The sequence below is a fragment of the Abrus precatorius genome, unplaced genomic scaffold (genome assembly GCF_003935025.1).
Source record: "Abrus precatorius isolate BTA unplaced genomic scaffold, Abrus_2018 Scaffold3, whole genome shotgun sequence".
Classification (NCBI taxonomy): domain Eukaryota; kingdom Viridiplantae; phylum Streptophyta; class Magnoliopsida; order Fabales; family Fabaceae; genus Abrus; species Abrus precatorius.
This window is the reverse complement of record NW_020874373.1, coordinates 32,743,651-32,765,373: the sequence shown is the minus strand read 5'-3', so window position 1 is coordinate 32,765,373 and position 21,723 is coordinate 32,743,651. Positions and strand designations below refer to the sequence as shown.

Sequence of the window (21,723 nt, the reverse complement as noted above, 5' to 3'; positions counted from 1 at the left end):
TCAAAAGAGTGACTCATGACTTAAAGCATAAATTGCCCCCTTATTGGCCACATTTTTTCGCTGCTATATTACTTTGCTCAATAATGAAGGTCATGCTTTGAATGTAGATCACATTCAAATCAGCTACTGCTAATTATTGATATTAACTTATGCAATTGTGAATTTGTTTCTAGCGTACTAGTCGACTAGGAATTCAACTTTCAACATTCTTTTTACAGAAAATGACATGACACCTCCATCGGTATCAGCATAAAGAAGAATACAATTATTATAACCTTATTTCTTCTTAGTTATTTATACTATTTGAAATCTTTTTCTCACCCCATCGACCCTACTGTTCACCTTATGTGTTTGTAGGTGTGTATTTTAGAATCTCATAGAAGTGCTAAAAGACTTTGTTGCTTTTATCGTTCAGTGATCCTTTTGATGGGAATTGTTATGACATTCTGTCTAATGATATTCTTATTTATGAAGAGGCTACTTTTGAAATAAAAGAATTGTATATAAGGCACGTACATTTTAAAAAATTTAAATAAATAACAAAATGGGATTACAAAATTGTTAGAAATCTCAACCGTGAGAAAGGAAATTTACGTTGAATGAAAAATGATAAATTGAGTAATATATAAATAATATTGACCTATATAATTTGTGTTTTAAGGATCGTATGTTTTTGTTTGGCCTGTTGTTAAATAGTCCTTCCATATTTTATGATCTTTTCACACCCACCAAAAAGTAAAGTGAAAATGAAAATTTTGATAGGAATAAAAATATGTAAAGAAAAAGTATAGTGGCTCCTTACTTTACTTTCTTTGGCAATATGGTTTAATGAATTCAAAATGCCATTCCAACAACCACCCCTATATAGTCCCCAGCAAGCTAACGTGACATGGTAATTTCATAATAACTGTGTTGAATAGGTATAGTTAACCACCTTTAAGACATTGTTAATACAAACAATTGTAAATTTTTTACCAAAGTAAAAATAACCAATAAAATTTTTTAAAATATTTGCAAGTTCACTACTAGCTTATGGTTTGCAAGTTTTAATCAATAATGTTCATTAAATTCTAATGTTTTTAAGTACGACCAAAAACTTGTGGTACTTAGTTTCCAATAGACTTGCTTTCAGGACCTGATAGCACTACAGATCCGGTCTAATCCAACTCGATCAGCTAAATTTATATATATGTTTTCCTTTCATTCAGTAGTGGATACTTTTTTCTGCCTTCTTAGTATTTTCCATTCAAGATTTTTGTATATATTTTAATATTTTAGCATCAATTATAATGAATTTTTAAAAATAAATTAGCTAAAAATTAAACTCTCATATAATAATAACATGGCTTTGTACCTTAATCTTCATTTACTTTCTTTTGGTCAACAATCTTGATTAACTAAAACCTCCAGAAGTTTCTATATATGTTTCTGTTTTTCATTTGGTCGTACTATTTTTTTTTCTCTGAAAAGAATAACTTTGGACATAAAATTTCCTTCCATTATGCCTACTCATATGGACTAATGACCTAAGCCCAAAAGAAACCCACTTACCCAATTCTCCTTTAGCATCTTCACTTTGTTACTGAATTGGAGTTTCTACAAGGCTGGGTCTTACCTCTTGGCTTTTTGGTTCTTTTTTCTGATTGCAATAGATTTTGGATAATTTTTCTGGTCGCCCAGTTAAGCATAGGGAATGATAATGGTATAGCTAAAATCTTTGATGTTAAAATGGTACCCAGTGGATTTAAGTTTGTTATTCAATTAAGCGTGGTGTAAGTTGTAAGTAATTATTCTATATTTAATTCATCTAATATAACACAACCCAAAAAATTAGTTATTATTACTCAGAGATGAAATCCTTTTCATAATTATTATTTTTAATTTTTAAAACATTTTCATTTTATTTTACTTTGTTTTACTTATAATATTTTTTAAACTAACAAAATAGTATTTTTAAATTGAGTACATTATATATACAATGAACAAAGCAAGGAAGCTTACAATATGCAAGGGAAAGAAGGATGGGGTACAGAGAAGAATAAGAAGGAAACAAAATACTTGCATGTTACAATGATTTTTAGTACAGTTGTCCTAATCTAATCATGGAAAATTGATCAGGCAAATGTGATTTCCCTGCTACAAGTGTCTTAGATACTTGATCCATGGTTGGTCGAGAACGTGGATTTTTATCCAAGCAAGCAAATGCTAACCTTGCAACCAAGATCACCTCTGCATCAATTGGCTTTGTAGGTTGAGGAGGTCTTTGATCTAACACATCAACTAGTAGTAAATCATTTGCAATTTGAGCCAAAGATGGTGACATAAATTGAGAAATGAGATCTCTTGGATGTCTTCCCATTATGATTTCCAAAGCAAGTACACCAAAACTAAAAACATCACATTTCTCATTCACTTCCATTATCTCAGCCAACTCTGCAGACAAATAAATAAATAAAATATTGAGTTATATTATGTATAATCAAGTAGAGTAGCTTGTGTTTTCTAATGGATCATGCTATTTATACAAAACTTGTTTTCACCACTTTCATATTTCACTAGCCCTACCATTAGGATTAGTCCAATTCTTGCATGGATGAATCAATCCCTATACAAAATTTTAGTGTAAAAAAGTGGTGTGAATGAAAAATAATGCCACTATTTGCATTTGTAAATATGAGGGAGAAGGGTCTAATCTGGAGCAGCATACCCAAAGGTGCCTGCAAATTGGGTCCAACTACGTGAACCTGGCTTTAGAAACTTAGCTGTCCCAAAGTCAGAGACATGAGCTTCATATTCAAGATCTAGAAGAACATTCTTGCTTGATATGTCACGATGAACTATAGGAGGGGAACAATCATGATGCAAATAAGATAAAGCATTGGCCACACCTTTAACAACATTCACCCTTTTTTCCCAATCAAATTCAATTGCTTGTGTATTATTATTAAGTATTTGATCCAAGCTACCCCCTTCCAAGAATTGATAAACCAAGAATGAGAACTGTGAATGTGAGCAAAATCCATGCAATTTTATAATGTTTCTGTGTTTGATTTCTGTCAAGTTTTGAATCTCACTTGCAAAAGCCTTGAAACTAAAATTTGACATTTCCTCATCTATCACTGAATAAAGTTTTTTCACTGCAACAACCAAACCTGTAGAAAACTGCACCTTGTAAACATATCCTTGACTTCCTGCTCCAATGAGATATTTGTCATCAAAATTCTCTGTAGCTTCGATGATGTTTTCAAACATCATTTTTCCATCATAGCTCCATATAGAAAAGAGCACTTCCTTTGGTGCTTCTTCAGAATGACTTTCTTCTTTTCTTTTACTACAATGAAAAGTATACATTAAAAATCCCACCCCACACAAAACTAGTATCACACTTCCTAAAATGAGGAACACCACCATAATGACATTGTTGCTTTTTCGATTATGGTTGGTTGGACATGGAATCAAGCCTGGAACATTGCCACACAAGCCTTTGTTATTTTTCAATGAGTCAATTGAAGCATGAAGAAAAGCTGGACTGTTTGGAAGTGGCCCTTCCAATTGGTTGTCTGATATGTTGACAAAATCTAATGTCTTGCTAAAAGTGGAAGGAATGGTGCCAGAAAGACTATTATGTGAGAGATTCAACATTGACAAGAATTGCAACCCTCCAAGAGTTGATGGTATTATTCCACTCAATAAATTGGAACTAAGATCAATAGATGCCAAAGTTTGACTAAGTTGAGAGGGAATGCTTCCATCAATTTTGTTTTTGCTCAAATTCAAGTTTTGTAACCTCGGTAACTCCACAACTTCTATTGGTATTGTGCCACTGAAATTGTTATTTCCCAAATCCAAATCTACAAGGTTATGCAGTAACCCAATTTCTGTTGGAATGTTTCCTACAAGATGATTATTGCTAATCTTGAGTTGAATTAATGATTTCATACTCCCCAATTCCTTTGGAAGCTTTCCATTCAAGTGGTTAGAAGAAAGGTCAAGAGCACCTAGCTTGGATGCCTCAACAAATTCCGTTGGGATACGACCAGATATATTATTTTTGGATATCTTGAAGGTATAGAGATTGAGGCACTTCCCCCAATTTGGTGAAATTTGACCAGAAAATTTATTGTCACTCAAATCAATGTATTTTAAATTTGGATATATACCAAAATCTTGTGCTATATCTCCTTCCATTTTGTTTCCTTCAAGTCCGAGTCTAACAATACTGGAACAGTTCTTCAAGCTTGTTGGAATTGGACCAGTGAAATGGTTGTCGAAAGCATTTAAGTACACTAGTGACTGACCAGAACATATTTGAGGCGGCAATTGACCTATAAAATCATTCTCAGCAACTAAAAAGGAAAGCCAATTGGTAATGTTATTCAAGACTTGTGGAATGCTGCCATTAAGTTTGTTGGTGGACAATTCCAAAACTTTGAGCATTTACAAATTTCCAATTGTGGCAGGAATTGTTCCAGAGAGATTGTTTACTTGGAGACTAAGGGCATTTAAATTTATCAAATTTCCTATAGAGGGTGGAATTGATCCAAAAAGATTATTAAAACCCAAATACAAATCGGTGAGTTTTGTCAAGTTTCCAATGGTGGAAGGAATTGTCCCGGAAAGTTGGTTTTTATCAAGTGCAAGTCCCACTAAATTGGCCAAGTTTTCTATGGAAGCTGGGATTGATCCAGAAAATTTATTTTTATCAAGGTAGAGCAAGGTCAAGTTAGACATATTCCATAAGGAAGATGGAACTGGCCCAGATAACATAGTGTTATTAGAAAGGTAAAGTTGATTTAAATTGCTCATGTTACCTATTGTTTCAAGGATAGGACCAGAGAGAAAGTTTCTTGACAAATCAATAAGCCTAAGGTTTGTCAACATTCCAATTTCTTGGGGAATGGAACCAAAAATTTTACTACCTGCAATACCAAGATACTCCAAATTAAATAACTTTCCAATCCCTGGAGGAATGGAGCTAGAAAAATTGTTGCCACCTAAATCTAGAAATGACAAGTTGGACAAGTTTGCTATGGAATTGGGAATCTCTCCACTTAGTAGACATAATGAAAGATCAAGCTTACGAAGACTCCTTAATGTCCCCATTTCTTGAGGGATGGAACCATCAAAAGAATTTGAGGAGAAGTTCAAATCATTAACTTTGGACATGTTACCTATTTGTTGAGGAATGGTATCATGGAAGAAGTTGTTGTATATATTTAGGCTAAGGAGGTTGGGGAGTGAGGAGAAGCTGAGACTGTGAAGTGTACCTTTGAGTCCATAATTTGCAAGGTTTATGCTAGAGACAGACTTGGATTTGTCACACTGAATTCCTTCCCATTTGCATGGACTAATAGTACCTCTCCAAGTTGACAACAAAGCTTGGCTTTGGTTGTCAAGGCTTTGTTTCCACTTTAACAAAGCATTTGCTTCACCTTCTTCAGCAGCAGCTTGGTGCAACAAGAGTGTTAGAAAGACACAAAAAGATAGAATCACGATGGATTTTTCCCTTTGAAAGGTGGGTGCCATGATTTAACTACAACAAGATCTTTGAATCAAGGAATAAGATTGAGGATATGGTGGTGATCATAGTGAATTAGAGGGAGATCAGTGTTGCTTATAAACAGCATAACCAAGTGGTATGCATGTGTCACATGTGAACACTTTGGTCTATTTTTTACCAGTTTGGTCCAAAACTTGGTCGCTTTAAGTCTGTTTCCGAGGGAATGAACATCTATCAATGGACATTATTTTTATATTTGGTGGAAGTGAGCCATTTCTCCAATGGTTGTCACTTATGTTAATTTTTGCATTTGGTGGGAGAGGTCCCTATATCTCACTGTTCACATTCATGACTTTGAATAAAAATATGCATTATTGTGGGAAAGAAACTATGATCTAGACACAAATATAGAAAAATCCAAAAGAGACTAAAGTTTTTCTTTGCTTTGTTCACATTCATATTATTGACTAGTTAGTACTAAAATAGACATGTGAATAAGAATAACAACTTTATGAAAAAATATATCTTCCATGTTTATTAAATATGTATATGATCTTTTCTTTTATAATAATATGGTTAGTTTGTTCTTGGACGTGTAGTACTTAGTTTAGTATTTTTATTCTATTCGGCTATTCTTCCAAGACCCTTTTAATATTATTAGTAGGTTAACAGGGTAATCTTTAAATTAAAAGTTTACCTACTTCCACTTCTCAAAATTTTAATTAAATTTTTAAATTTGTTAAAATGTCAATCTCGTCCCTTTTTTTTTAACATTATTTAATATAAATGTTTTATAATTAAGAGAATTGTGAAAAGAAAAGAAACGTGCCAAATAAAATAGAAAAATAAGGAAAATGATGAATTATTAAAAAAAATGGTGTTAAAAGAGAGAACATGATCAAATGACATTAAACTTAGAAAAAATTAAATGTAAATACTATTAACTTAACTGATAATTCATGTGATATTATTATGCTGATCATGTTATAAAATTTTACACGATATAGATATTTGTAGAGATAAGAATAATATTGTTTATTTATTTATATTTCAAACAGCTAAAATAAAATCAAGTGCATTAATTAATATTATAGTTGCGTAAAATTTGAAGAATACTAAAAGTACTTTTTTTTTACACATTTTGAGTTATTAGTTAAAATTTATCATGAATTAGAAAAATATACATGAGAATAATAAATTATAAGTGAAATTTATATGATTTTTGTAATCTTTAATAAATTTTAACTAATGATAATGTGTTTGAAAGAGAGTGTTAAAAAAAATTACTATTAGCATTTTTCATAAAATTTTGTAACTTTGATCTACTTTAAAATAATTTTGAATTTAATAGTTAAATTAATAAAATCATTCTAATAAAAAATATTTTTTTTACCATGTTTAACACCTAAATTTTTATTCTACCCACAAAGAGTTCTGCTTGTTGTGAACGCTAAAACCACGAGATGCTGCGCTTTTCACACTTACAGAGAGAAAGTTCTTGTTTAATTCTAGCTAATTAAGATTGCGTTAGACACAATTACCTAAAAAAATCAACAAATAGGTTATTAAGAGTTGAAAAAAATGACAATTGGAAGTGTAAAGCTGAAAATTGATGCAGATTCAGTGATTGAATTAAAAGCACATATTATAATAGTTATGTTACTTTGTTTTACTCTTCTACTAATATTTTTATTATTTTATAAAATAAATATTAAATAAAAATGTGTGTGTTATTATTTTAAATATAATGAAGTATTTCATATTTTTATTATTGAATAATTAATTTTTTTTGTAAAAGAAAAGTAAAAAAAATAAATAAATTGTTCATATTAAAATCAACTCGTCAACTAGTTAATACATATAAATTAATGTAAATAGGCATGTGCGTTTTTTTTTTTTTTTTTTGTAATGTTGGAAGAACAAATAAAAAAAGGAATAAAAACAAAAATGACACTCCATAGGAGTGAACTCCAAGGCATCAGCCGGCAAAAGACGAGCTAAATCTTCAGGCGTGTTTGCCACTGTTATAAAATTAGCTTTTTTTTTTAATTATTATTTTAAATTGTAAGTTTATATATATTTTTTTAATTTAGTCTTTATAAAAACTGATAATTTAGTATGTTAAAATTTTATTTAATCTATTATGTAATTTCCATTATACAATGACTATTATGAAATTACCTTTTTTCTTAAAGATCTTGAATTACGTTGTTCTCATAATACAATATATGGTTCTTATATAATTAAGGGTTTAGAGAGCACTAATCTAAATCTATTGTTCCTTGATGTTACCTCTCTCTTCAATGTCGTTGATCCCTTGATATTTTCTCTAATTCTTCATTCCTTTTTCAGCTCCTCTTAGATGGTTGAGAGAAAATTCATTTTTTATGTTTACCGTGAGCTCACTGAGAAACCGTGAAAGTGAATAAATAGAGAATGCCGTAACTCCCATTTGGTAACTGTTTTTTAATTTATATGAAGGGAGAGGGGATGGTTTCCTTATAATTGTATTTATAATTATACCCTCAATGACTCTATATTTTATATTTAACTGCCATCACATTAAATCATTAATTAGAGTTATGCTATAAGTTACATAAGCCACTATAATAAGATTATTAAAATAATCTAACAATCTCTCACTTGGCCTATGTGACGACTTGAAGATTTAATGAACTATAAGTGTGCATATCATTGATAATATCAAGTCATCATCTTTTAATGATTTAAGTTGATCGAATCATGGCGGTCACAAGTCATTTGACGACATGATTCCTTCCAAGTATTACAGAACCAACCTAAATCAAAATAGCTTTAATCAGTCATACTGCAGATTGTAACTTTGATTTGTTTTTAACACTTAACTTGTCATCAACTTAAACCATACATGTACATTAACACAATTCAGATAACAAGTAAACAAGCAGAAACAATACTTTTATTGAATTTCCAAAATGTCTATAATAATATGAGCAAAATAATCTATACACATATATGTGAATCACATAATCATGCTAACAAGGACTTGTCTATAATGCCCATTCTACCAACATGGCCAAAAAACGTTTTAGGGGGCAATCTTTTAGTTAGCGGATCCACTATAATTAAATCAGTACTAATATGCTCAATAGACACTTTCTGTTTCTGCACTTCTTCTTTCACTGATAAGTATTTTAAGTCCATATGTTTTACTTCCTTTGAATACTTATCATTCTTAGAGAAGAAGACGGCTACGGAATTATCATAGTACATTCTTAGCGGCTTTTTTATATTATCAACAATATCAAGCCCAAAGACAACGTTCTGTAGCCACAAAGCATGAATAATGGCCTTAAAGCACGCCACAAATTTCGCTTCCATGGTAGACGTAGCAATAATGGACTCCTTTCCACTCTTCCATGAAATCGCACCTCCAGCCAACAAGAAGATGTAGCAAAAGGTCAATTTCCTTAAGTCTACATATCCAGTATAGTCTGAATCCGAGTAGCTAACCACTTCCAAGTGATTGGATTTCCTATAAGTAAGCATGTAGTCCTTGGTGCCTTGTAAATACCTAAGGACTTTCTTTGCAGCCTTCTAGTGGTCGATTCCGGAATTACTTTGATATCAGCCTAATATTCCAACCGCAAAACTGATATCAGGCCAAGTGCATGTCTGAGCATACATTAAACTCATGACCACTAATGCATAGGGAATAGATTCCATTGCTTTTCGCTCCAACTCATTCTTGGGACATTACATTTTACTAAACTTGTCTCCTTTTTGAATTGAAACTACCCTTGATAAGCACTTTTCCATTTTGAATCTCTCTAATACTTTGTTGATGTAGCCTTTTTGAGACAATCTCAGTAATCCTTGTGATCTATTACAGAATATTTCTATTCCAATCACATAAGAAGCCTCACCCATATCTTTCATCTCCAAGTTCTTAGAGAGAAATTCCTTTACATCATGCAACAACCTAATATCATTAGTAGCAAGAAGAATGTCATCACCATACAGGACTAAAATGATGAACTTGCTTCCACTAACCTTCATATAAATACACCGGTCAACAGTATTCTCTACAAAACTATATGACGTGATGGTATCATTGAATTTAAGATACCATTGTCTGGAAATTTGTTTCATCTCATATATTGATTTCTTTAACTTACACACCATACTTTCTTTACTTTCGGTCAAGAAGCCATCTGACTGATCCATATAAACTCCCTCTTCCAAGTTACCATTTAGAAAGGCAGTCTTTACATCTATTTGATGGAGCTCTAAGTCATAATGAGCCACCAAAGCCATAACAATTCTTAAAGAGTCCTTCTTTGAAACTGGAGAAAAGGTCTCTTTATAGTCTATGCCATCCTTTTGAGTGTATCTCTTAGCAACAAGTCTAGCCTTATATCTCTCAACATTACCGTTTGAGTCACGTTTGGTCTTAAAGACCCACTTGTAACCGACTCGTTTTGAACCTTCAAGAAACTCGACTAGATCCCATACCTTATTGTTACTCATTGATTTTAACTCTTCTTTCATGACATTCAACCACTTTTCAGAATTGTAACATTCCATGGCTTGCTTAAAAGGACTGGATCCTCATCAATACTCAAGTCACATTCATGCTCAAATGAGTAAACCACATAGTCATTCGAAATAGTAGGTCTTTCATGCCTTACAAACTTCCTTAATGCTATCTCTTGTGGTTCACCTTCCTCTTGCTCAATTATGACTTGCGCATTTTTCAACTGGTTCATCTTTTATATGTTGTTCTTGTGAGTTTGGAACATTAACTTGTTGTCTCCCTATGTTGTGTGACCGTGATACAACAAGAGGAACAACAACTGGAGAAGAGACACCAACTACAGGAGTTTCTTCATGTGTCTCTTTAATTTCCACCTTTTGTGTTTCACCACTCCCAATAAACTGACCGTTTTCAATGAACCTTGCATTTCTAGACTCAACTATTCTCATACTATGGTTAGGACAGTAGAATCTGTACTCCTTTGATTTTTCAGGATAGCTGATGAAATAACCACTTATGGTTATAGCATCAAGCTTCTTTTCATGTGGATTATACACTCTTACTTTTGCTGGACAATCTCAGACATGAAGATGTCTTAAACTAGGTTTCTTTCCTGTCCACAGTTCATAAGGAGTCTTTGGAACTGCCTTACTAAGAACTCTATTAAGCAGATACGCATCGGTCTTTAATGCGTACATCCACAAAGACATAGGTATAGAACTGTAACTCAACATACTCCTAACCATTTCCATGATAGTACAATTCTGCCTTTCAGCCACACCATTTTGTTGTGGTGTACTAGGCATAGTATACTGTGCACATATGCCTCGACTTTCTAGAAGTTTTGTAAATGGACCTGGACATTGTCCACTTTCATCATATTTTTCATAATATTCACTACCTCTATCTAACCTCACAACCTTTACTTTTTTATCTAGTTATCTTTCCACCTCATCAATGAACACCTGTAAGACATCCACTGATTGAGATTTTTCACGCTACACATACAGATAACAATAATGTGAGTAGTCATCAATAAAGGTAATAAAATATCTTTCACCACCTCAAGATGGGATGTCAAACGGATCACAAATATCAATGTGTATCAACTCTAAGAGTTGACTACTTCTTGTGGCTGGATTCTTTGATGTGTGTTTGGTTTGTTTTCCTTTAATACAATCCACACATACATCCTAGTCAACAAAATCTAACTGAGGTAAAATTTCACTTTTCATTAACCTCATCATATTTTCTTTGGATATGTGACCTAACCTTTGATGCCACAAGAAAGTAGAGCATTCATTACGCACATTCAAATTACTGCTAACAACATTCTCAATATGAAACAGAGATGCAACAAATTTAACATTAAGATTGAAACGATATAAATCATCAATTAATGTACCAGATCCAAAATAGTACGAGTGCTTATACAAAGAAAAGGTATCGTTTCCAATCTTAAAATTTAAACTAAATTCGTCCAACTTTGCAACAGAAACCAAATTTCTAGCACATTTAGGAACATAGACACTTTTCTAGATCTATGCAGTAACCAATATGCAAGATCAATCTGTAAGTCTCCATTCCTTCTATTCGTGTCTTCATTCTGTTTCCCATGTACAAGAACTTTTCAGTTCTGCTTATGGGTTGGATCGAAAGAAATCCCTACATTATATGTGACACATGAGTAGTTGCACTAGAATCTAACCACCAGGTATTTTTAGGTACCTCAATAAGATTTGATTCAAAGCATACTGAAACATAATATATACATTTCCTTTCGAATCAAACCTTTCTCTTTGGACAATATTTCTTGAAGTAACCAGTCTTCTTGCAGAAGAAGCACCTCTAGCCCTTCTGGATCGGCCTTCATGAACCTTTAATAAGGCCTTATCTTTCTTGTCCTTGTTGTCCTTCTTACCTGACTTAGCCTTGCTACTACTAGCCCCTTTATGAAATGTGAGATGGACGGAGTGTTCTTTCACCTTCTTCAGCCTCCCTTCCTCCTGAACCAGCATTACCTTAATTTTTTGTATGTTCCATTTATCCTTAATGGTGTTGTAATTCACCTAGAACTGACCAAACTCAGGCGGGAGTGAGTTCAAAATGAACTGTACTAGAAAGAATTCCTTTACCTCTATGCCCATTAATTTCAACTTTGTCGCTTGATTGATCATGTCAGTCACATGGTCATGAATGGACCGTGACCAATCAAACTTCTTAGTAGTCAGCTCAGTTAACAGGGTGCCTGTAACTGACTTGTCAGTAATGTCTGATTGTGCATACTCTTTTACCTTTGCCATAAATCCCCTAGCATTTTCAATCTTTGGCATTGATGGCTTCACATTTCAGCCATAGTCATCTTCAGCAAGCTCAAGCTCAGCCTATTCGACCTTTCCCAAGCTTCACGAAGAGTCCTTTCCTCTTTAGTACTAGTCTCTGTGATGGCTGCAGGCTTTTGTTCCATAATGATTGCTAGGTCTAAGTCCATAATACTTAGCTGGAATCGAACTTGTTCAGCCCAATCATTATAGTTGAGCCCATTGAACTTGACTACGCCATTGCTCATGCCATACGTATTCATAGAGACTGAATCCATTTAACACATGCTTAAACATTTATGCTTTGAATAAACTTAATGGATTCAGACAGTCAACTCTAATCAATTATGCATCTAAGTCTACCTTTGAGCAACGCCTAAACACAATTTATCTATAATGATGCTAATAAACAACTTTAATTGACAACCAGTCACTCAAACCAATATGCAAGTCATCTTTGGATATACAAACATATTATGAAGTGCTTAGATGTCTCCTTATTAATCATATGGAATGATCCACTTTGGATGATCTCCTAGCGTTATAATTAATGAGCTAAATTGTCCATTCTTTATGTTTCCATATAGCATCAAACAATTTTGAACAATTTATAACATACAATTAAATGCTTAAAGAACTTTTAAAGTCAAGCCACTTTGGTGACTAACAAGCTACCCTTATAATTAAACACTAAATTGTGAAGTTTTCATAATGATAATGTAAATTAGAATTAATTAACTTGAGAATTTAATCACTTTGGTGAGTAAAATTCACTTTGATGTAATTCTAAAATTATCTATATATTTTATGAATTATATTCTTTATTCTGCCGTAAAATTCCTATGCACGACCGTGCTTTTACTTGATGCATGGCCGTGCTTACAATATGCAAGGTCGTGCTTATAATTGATGCATGGTCATGCTTCCATTATGCAAGGTCGTGCTTGTTCTTGATGCGTGGCCTTGCTCCCTGATGCATGACCCTGCTTACTAATATATGGCTCTGCTCATATTACAAATTCAAAATTCAATGTTTCTAACTTCCAAAACCTTAGGGTTTTAATTATTGAATCCAAAAACAATTATTCAACATCAAAATAATGCCAATCCATCATATAAAAATACCTAGGGTTCATGTAATTTGAGAAAAACTTTAATGGAGAACCAATCTCTTATGGAGAATCAACGAAATTCACAACCTAGCTCTGATACCAACTATTAGAATTTTCTTTAATCCATTATGTAATTTCCATTATGCAATGACTATTATGAAATTACCTTTTTCTCTTAGAGATCTTGAATTACGTTACTCTCACAACACAATATATGGTTCTCATACAATTAAGGGTTTAGAGAGCACTAACCTAAATCCATTGTTCCTTGATGTTACCTCTCTCTTCAATGTCGTTGATCCCTTAGTATTTTCTCCAACTCTTCCTTCCTTTTTTAGCTCCTCTCAGATGGTTGAGAGAAAGTTCCTTTCTTGCGTTTACCGTGAGCTCACTCAGAAATTGTGAAAGTGAACAAATAAAGAATGTCGTAACTCTCATTTGGTAACCGCTCTTTAATTTATATGAAAGGAGAGGAGAGGGTTTCCTTATAATTGTATTTACAATTATACTTTCAATGACTCTATATTTTATATTTAACTACCATCACATTAAATCATTAATTAAAGTCATGATATAAGTTACATAAACCACTATAATAAGATTATTAAAATAATCTAACATAGTAAACATTTTGAATTAATTTTATAGTTTATAAATGTGTTTACTGTGTTAAATAATAGATTAAAATATAAAATAAATCTTCAACAATATAACTTTTTTACAAAAGAAAAATTAATTTAAAAATAAGTGTTAATTATAGAAACCACGAAAGTATCTCTTTGCTGTCTCAACAAATCTTTTTGATCATCATTCTCCGTCGTCAGACCTATCCTCTGTGCGTTTCAAGCAATGGTCGTTTTCTGAAATGTTTTCATTATTATTGTGGGTTTCAAGCAATGGTCGTTTTCTGAAATGTTTTCATTATTATTGTGCCTTTCAAGCAATGGTCGTTTTCTGAAATGTTTTCTTTATTATTATTTGGTCAAATATGGTACACGCACTGACATTTATTCCTTTCCCTCCCTGCATGAAGGTGCTGAGGAACTGAGATGAGAACGGGGTTAATTACCCATTAGATAAATAGTCAAATATTTATATTTATCATACAAAAAAGTCTATTTTATTTTATTTCATAGAAAGACGGGGAATAAGACAACGAATAGGAGCACAGGTCATTTTGATCGATGCCTGTCTTTTTAAAATTCTGGTCTTTCATCACCATGTTTGTGGAATGAGAACTTTTAGTTGTAATTTTTATATTATAAAATGAGATATAATGAAAGTGTTATAAGTATGTGACTAAGCGAGTGTCCTGAAAATGACTTGAAGGAAGTGTCGGCAGAGTCACACAGAAAGAAGTTAAAAGCAAGAGTGGTTGAAGTGAAAAAAAATAATTTGTAAATATTAATTTCAAATAATAAAATATAAAAATATTAAATGATACATTAATAATGAATTGACTCTTTGTTAAGAAAAAATGATATTTTTAAAAAATTAACAGAAAATTAAATTTTAATTTTTTAATATTTTAAAAACTAAAATTTAATAAAAACATTCTAAAAAGTCTTATCACAAAATATGTATTTTTTTTAAAAAAAACTAAACTTACCAATTCAATCAATTGAATTGCAAAAATATTTTAAAACATTTATAGATAATTTATAAAACTAATTTATGACTTTCTTAGTTTTTTTAAACTTATTTTAATAAGTTTAAAAATAAGATTATTAGTATGATTTATTTCCCTCAATTATTGTTCTCTACTAAATAAATATTAATTATTAAGAATAAAATTATAAAAATATATTAATTATTCATTAATTTTATAAAATATCAAAGAAAATAGATTTAACACCTTTTTTAATCTTGTGATAAAATTAAATGACAAAATATGGCACGCCAATCACATCCTCCTTTCTCTCATTCAACCCTCAACTCATCATCTCGTCATCAACAAAATAATAATAATAAATCTTAGCCTCTTGTCAGCTCTTCAGACACTGTGGAAAGTACCACGTTCTTATGCTACTTCTTTCTTCAAGTGTTCCCAATTCCTTGGAGTCTTGACTCACCCTCAAGCTACCTAGCACCACTTCTGCCAAAATTTTCGTGTATTTGAGACCTGAATCTCTAACGTTATAATTGCAAGTGTGGATTTACGTATTCCTTAACGTGAAATTAAGCATGCTATAAATTTTTTGTTTCCTTTAATCTCGTGATTACATGCCCCATAGATGTATTAAAGAGACTTAGAAAAAATAACATAATTCTCAGAAGCTATTTTTAATTTATTTTAATAAACTACTTAGTATAACTTAATAAAATAATTTATTTTCAGTTTATTTTAATAAATTTTATTCTTAAATTTATGGTTTTTTATTTGATGGCTGGGTTATAAAAATAAAGTATAAAATAAATATACACGCAAGGAACGAGCATTGAAAAAGATTAAAACTTACACAGTCATAAAAGGAATAGTTAAAGTCAAGAAATTTCATTAAACATACACACAAAAAATATATATACACAGAAAAAATATTTATTTGAAAAGAGTCTTTCTTTATGATTGAGTAATAATCATAAATTTCTTACTTTAAACTAAGGATAAATATTTCTTTTGTATCTGACTTTAGGAATAAAATCAATCTAGAGTCGTGTTTATATAGTTCAAATAAAATTTGGCTTTATTTATGTCCTTTCGTTACTTAAGGCGAGGAATTAGCAGAGGCCATGTGCTAAGCTGAGCACTTTCCAAAGACCATCAACTGAAGAGAATGGATCGCTCCCTTCGTCTTTCATCCTTTCTTATTCTCTCTCTGTTGCTGAATTTTGTTCATGCCAGCAAAAAGGTAGGCCAGGTTGCATGTTTATTAATTGCTCATTTGCATGATGAATTACCAAAACAAAAAATTGCTTTTTTGAATATTGTTGTGAGGTTTCCACTTTGAAGTTGAGATGAAGATTTCATAGGGTGTAATAAATGAATTACATAATGGTGATGCATTACATTGTTTTGCTTACACTTCACCAATTGTTGATTTTTTATTTGTTGTTTACAGTGCTACATTGTATACTTGGGAGCACATTCTCATGGTCCAAACCCTTCATCTGTTGATCTTGAAACTGCTACTCTTTCTCATTACGATTTATTGGGTTCAATCTTGGGAAGGTATATGATTAATTAAGTTGAATTAACCGTTAAATTCTTCCTAGCTAAGCACTGGTTAAGAAGGATGTAATTAACTGTTTTGTGTATATTGATCACTCACAGCCATGAGAAAGCGAAAGAAGCAATTATTTATTCATATAATCAACACATAAATGGCTTTGCAGCTGCACTTGAAGAGGAAGAAGCAGAAGATACTGCAAGTTAGAAAATGAATAGCAAATACTGCCATAAACATCTTCCAAATTAATTATATATTTTGTTTCAAATTAGTTAGGTGACACAATGTTTGTAATGATGCAGAAAAACCAAATGTAGTGTCCGTGTTCTTGAGCAAAGAGCATAAACTGTACACTACCCGTTCCTGGGAGTTTCTTGGATTGCAAAGGAATGGTGTGAACACAGCATGGCAAAGGGGAAGATTTGGTGAAAAAACAATAATCGGTAACATTGACACAGGTAAACTTCATAGTTTTCTTACCACAATTTATTTGTTAAATAATATTATATATTTTATTTGCCCGTAAGATCTCATGGTGTGTGTTCCATGTTTAAAATTTGCACGAGGGTAAGTGCCCACAATTCTATGAACCTATATGATCTGTATCTCGAAAAGATGGGTCACTTTGAAACCAATTGTCATCAATTTTAATAGATTTTGTTATTTGGACACCAATGAATCTATGATATATTGATTGTAAGTTTTTTTATTGGGAGAAGTTCAAAATAGAATATATATATATATATGAATTAAACATAACTGTTGATTAATAAAATGATATTATTATAATTTTTTCATTTAAAACAAATTTTATTAGAGCATCTGTTGATTCATTTGATTATCATGATAATTACGCATATAAAATTTTTCATAATTTTAAAATATATAATTATATAATCTAATAATAACTATTTACTGATATTTTAAATAACATATCATATGCCAAAATAAAATGATAGAGTAACAATTAATCTTTAAATTCTATAAAACTTTATAAGCTTTCTATATTTTGTAATAACTTTATATTCAAATTAATAAAATTTATTTTTAATAAAATATTGTTTAAGTTTTAATTTTATTAAATTTGACATTTAATTTTATTTGATGTTGTCTCACTTTTAAATAGCTAAATTTATGATTCTAATAATTTTTTATATATTCTGATTTTAAAAATTAACTCGAGAAATGTATTTCTAGCTTACTAGAGAATTACATTTTTCTTTTATTCCGTTATTGATTAATATAGAATTATTATTCGGAAAAAAGTAAAGATAAAAATGAGTAATCGTGACGTAGGGTTTAAGATCATCTCTTATATAATATGTGGGAATTTAAAGTGATATCATTTGTAGGAATTATTTGTCTTCCATTATTGTCTGAGCGCAGACATACAAAATTGGTGGGGTTTTAAACAAAGAAATTATATATATATATATATACACACACGCGTTAAAATCTAAAATGAATGATCTATTTCTTTTTTTTTATTATTTATTTAAAATGAAATGTCTAAATTGTTTAAATATTCTTCTAACTTGACCATTGTGTAGGTGTTTGGCCTGAATCCACGAGTTTTAGCGACACAGGAATCGGTCTTGTGCCAGCAAAATGGCGTGGGGGCAATGTCTGTCAAATTGACAGATTGCGGGGTTCAAAGAAAATTCCATGTAACAGGTCCTCTTCCTTTCATTTAATCAATCAAAGAAAATTCGATCATCAAACTAGGCATTTAATCATGAACAGATATATAAATAACATAAGCAAGAAAAATGATAGAAATAAAAGTCTTCTAAGTTATGCCTACAAAAATATTAACACAGTATTGTGTGATACGTAATGCAGAAAGCTAATTGGAGCAAGATTCTTCAACAAAGCTTATGAAGCATTCAGCGGCAAACTTCCCTCATCACAACAAACAGCGCGTGACTTTGTGGGCCATGGTACCCACACTCTATCAACAGCTGGAGGAAACTTTGTGGCAGGTGCAAGTGTCTTTGGAAATGGCAATGGCACTGCAAAGGGTGGATCTCCAAGAGCTAGAGTTGCAGCTTACAAAGCATGCTGGTCTCTCACAGATGCTGCTAGTTGCTTTGGTGCAGATGTGTTAGCTGCTATTGATCAAGCCATAAGTGATGGTGTTGATGTGATTTCTGTTTCTATTGGAGGCAGAACTAGTCTTAGTGCTGAAGAAATATTCACAGATGAAGTTTCTATTGGGGCATTCCATGCACTTTCCAAAAATGTATTAGTGGTTGCCGCGGCTGGGAATGATGGACCAACACCTGGAACTGTTCTTAATGTGGCTCCCTGGCTATTCACTATTGCTGCTAGCACAATAGATAGGGACTTCAGCAGCACTTTAACTTTTGGTAACAATCAGAAAATCACGGTAGTGTCCTTTTTCTTAATTTATAATTCTAATATATGTTAATGGAAAGACGACACAATACTATCTAATATATAAATTGAGGTTTTTGTAGGGTTAAAAAAATATATCAAGTTTTAGAAAAAATGAGTGTAATTTTTATTATTTTTGTAATTGTCGTGTTAGAATAATTGTTTTTTATTTGTATTACTTGCAGGGAGACAGTCTTTTTGTAAATTTACCACCTAATCAGTCCTTTTCTCTGATCCTTGCTACTGATGGGAAATTTGCCAATGCAACAAATCGAGATGCGTAAGTGCAAATCTCACAAGCATTTCTTCGAACTTTGTTTACTAGATGACCATGCATTCATTTTCGTGTGCTTTCTTGCAGTCGATTTTGTAGGGCTGGGACACTTGATCCTAGAAAAGTGAATGGCAAAATAGTGTCGTGCCTTCGAGAAGGAAAAATAAAATCAGTTGCAGAAGGTCAAGAAGCTCTATCTGCTGGTGCCAGGGGAGTGATTTTGGGCAATCAAAAGCAAAATGGGAACACACTTCTTGCTGAGCCTCATGTTTTATCCACCGTCAACTATCCGCAGAATCATTCAATAACAAATCCTGCTAAGTTTAACTTAACTGCAACGTAATTATATATATATTTTTCATATACCATTTTCTAAAATTATTATCTTTATAATAAATTATTTCTATGTTTATTTAGTATTTCTGTTTTATTTTCTTTTTTTAATCACATTTTTTACTAAATTTATACACCTAGTAAGTGTATTAATTTCCATGTTCCAATGACGTCAAATAAAGTGCTCCATTTATGCACACACACTATATGCTTATATTGCAGGGACTCTACGATAAAATCGGGCAATACAATAAGGATGTCTTCGGCAAGAACTTTGTTTGGAATAAAGCCAGCTCCAGTTATGGCTTCATTCTCCTCTAGAGGACCCAATAAGATTCAACCATCAATACTCAAGGTGCACATTAGTGTTGGATTTTCTTTTAATCAACTATACATATATACTCTATAGTGTCTTTATTGTTCAATGAGACTTCTTTTGTTTTTTAGCCTGATGTAACTGCACCCGGTGTGAACATACTTGCTGCCTATTCACTATTCGCTAGTGCATCAAACCTACCTTCAGACCCTCGCAGAGGGTTTCCATTCAATGTTTTGCAAGGAACTTCTATGTCTTGCCCTCATGTCGCTGGCATTGCTGGACTTATCAAAACACTTCATCCTAGTTGGAGTCCAGCAGCTATTAAATCAGCAATCATGACCACAGGTATTCTCTCTCAATGCATATACTTTGTGTCCAATTAATATTTTTTTTATAAAACAAAGATATTATCAATTAGAGTACAAGGAATAGTCTAACTTATTTACGACATAATCATTATGTACCAATTGTATGCATTTGTCTTATATATAACCAATGTGTACTAATATGAGTAGAAGAACATGGATCACTTAAACATATCATATTGAGTTTGATCATGTGATTCTACAAAGTGAAAAAAAATACCATTAAGAGCCCTGACATAGTTGAGAGATCAATCCTAATCATACAACTATGATAGCTGAAGTGATAACAATTTTCGCTTTATATTTGTGCCCCACCCACTCATCGTGTCTGAAATAGTACTATTTTAGGCGATTTCTAACATATTTAAATGATGTCTTGCAGCAAGCACAAGAGATAACACCAACAGACCAATACGGGATGCGTTTGATAAAACATTGGCAAACCCGTTTGCTTATGGTTCAGGACATGTTCAACCTAACTCAGCAATAGATCCTGGACTTGTTTATGATCTAAGCATTGTTGATTACTTGAACTTCCTATGTGCTTCTGGATACGACCGACAACTCATTTCCGCACTTAATTTCAACAAGACATTCACTTGTTCAGGATCTCACAGCATAACTGACTTGAACTACCCTTCAATAACAATGCCAAATCTTGGGTTAAATGCCATGGTTGTCACTCGCACGGTCACCAATGTTGGGCCACCAAGCACCTATGTTGTAAAAGCCCAATTGCCTGGATATAACATTGTTGTTATACCCAATTCCTTGACTTTCAAGAAAGTTGGTGAAAAGAAGACATTCAAGGTTACTGTACAAGCTTCAAGTGTAACTAAGCGGGGAAATTATAGTTTTGGGGAATTGCTGTGGACAAATGGAAAGCACATAGTCAGAAGTCCCATCACAGTTCGGCGCAAATGAAAAATCTCCTTAGAGTTAGTGGTGTAAGGACATCATATATATTAATATAGGGGTTTATGTAAAAATGGATGTTTCACTACTGGGATCTCATGTTTGTGACCCTTTGTTATTTCATCCTTTTTTGGTTGTTTGGTTATTATTGTAGAAATTAACGTGTGTTATAACAATAATTAATGCATGGGAGCACAACACATTAAATAACATGCCTTTTTACTCTTCCAAGTTTGGTGCAACTGAACATGCATGTAGCATTATCTTTGTGTTTTCCGTCTAAGCTTAAATTAATGTGCCAAGCGCGAAATTATTCTTTTAGATATTTTTGAAGTGTAAAAATATCAAATTCTCACCAATGCTTACGTTAACTTGATAAAATTTATCATCTTTCATTTACAATACTTTTAATCAAAATTCTTAATAATTATATATTTAATTTCACAAAAAAAATATGTTCTCTGTTAAAAATCGTAAAATTCATTACTTTTATGCATTTTTCTT

General features: G+C 32.1%; 1 protein-coding gene and 1 pseudogene across 1 annotated transcript; one reads left to right on the top strand and one right to left on the bottom strand.

The window, feature by feature from the left end:
* Positions 1-2,077: 2,077 nt before the first annotated feature.
* On the bottom strand, positions 2,078-5,526 carry LOC113862509 (annotated as a pseudogene).
* Positions 5,527-16,223: 10,697 nt separating this feature from the next.
* On the top strand, positions 16,224-21,228 carry LOC113862508 (subtilisin-like protease Glyma18g48580). Its single transcript, XM_027495589.1, has 11 exons — positions 16,224-16,298; positions 16,509-16,618; positions 16,721-16,818; positions 16,919-17,074; positions 18,167-18,290; positions 18,459-19,005; positions 19,199-19,293; positions 19,375-19,626; positions 19,843-19,975; positions 20,068-20,284; positions 20,687-21,228. The coding sequence occupies exons 1-11, from the start codon at positions 16,224-16,226 to the stop codon at positions 21,226-21,228; spliced, it is 2,349 nt and encodes a 782-aa protein (XP_027351390.1).
* Positions 21,229-21,723: the final 495 nt, after the last annotated feature.

Bases quoted from the DNA above. Each gene is read 5' to 3' on its own strand.
- LOC113862508 (XM_027495589.1), top strand. From the start codon at position 16,224: ATGGATCGCTCCCTTCGTCTTTCATCCTTTCTTATTCTCTCTCTGTTG. The intron at 19,976-20,067 runs GTGCACATTAGT...TTTGTTTTTTAG, and splicing joins TTCAACCATCAATACTCAAG to CCTGATGTAACTGCACCCGG. The intron at 20,285-20,686 runs GTATTCTCTCTC...GATGTCTTGCAG, and splicing joins ATCAGCAATCATGACCACAG to CAAGCACAAGAGATAACACC.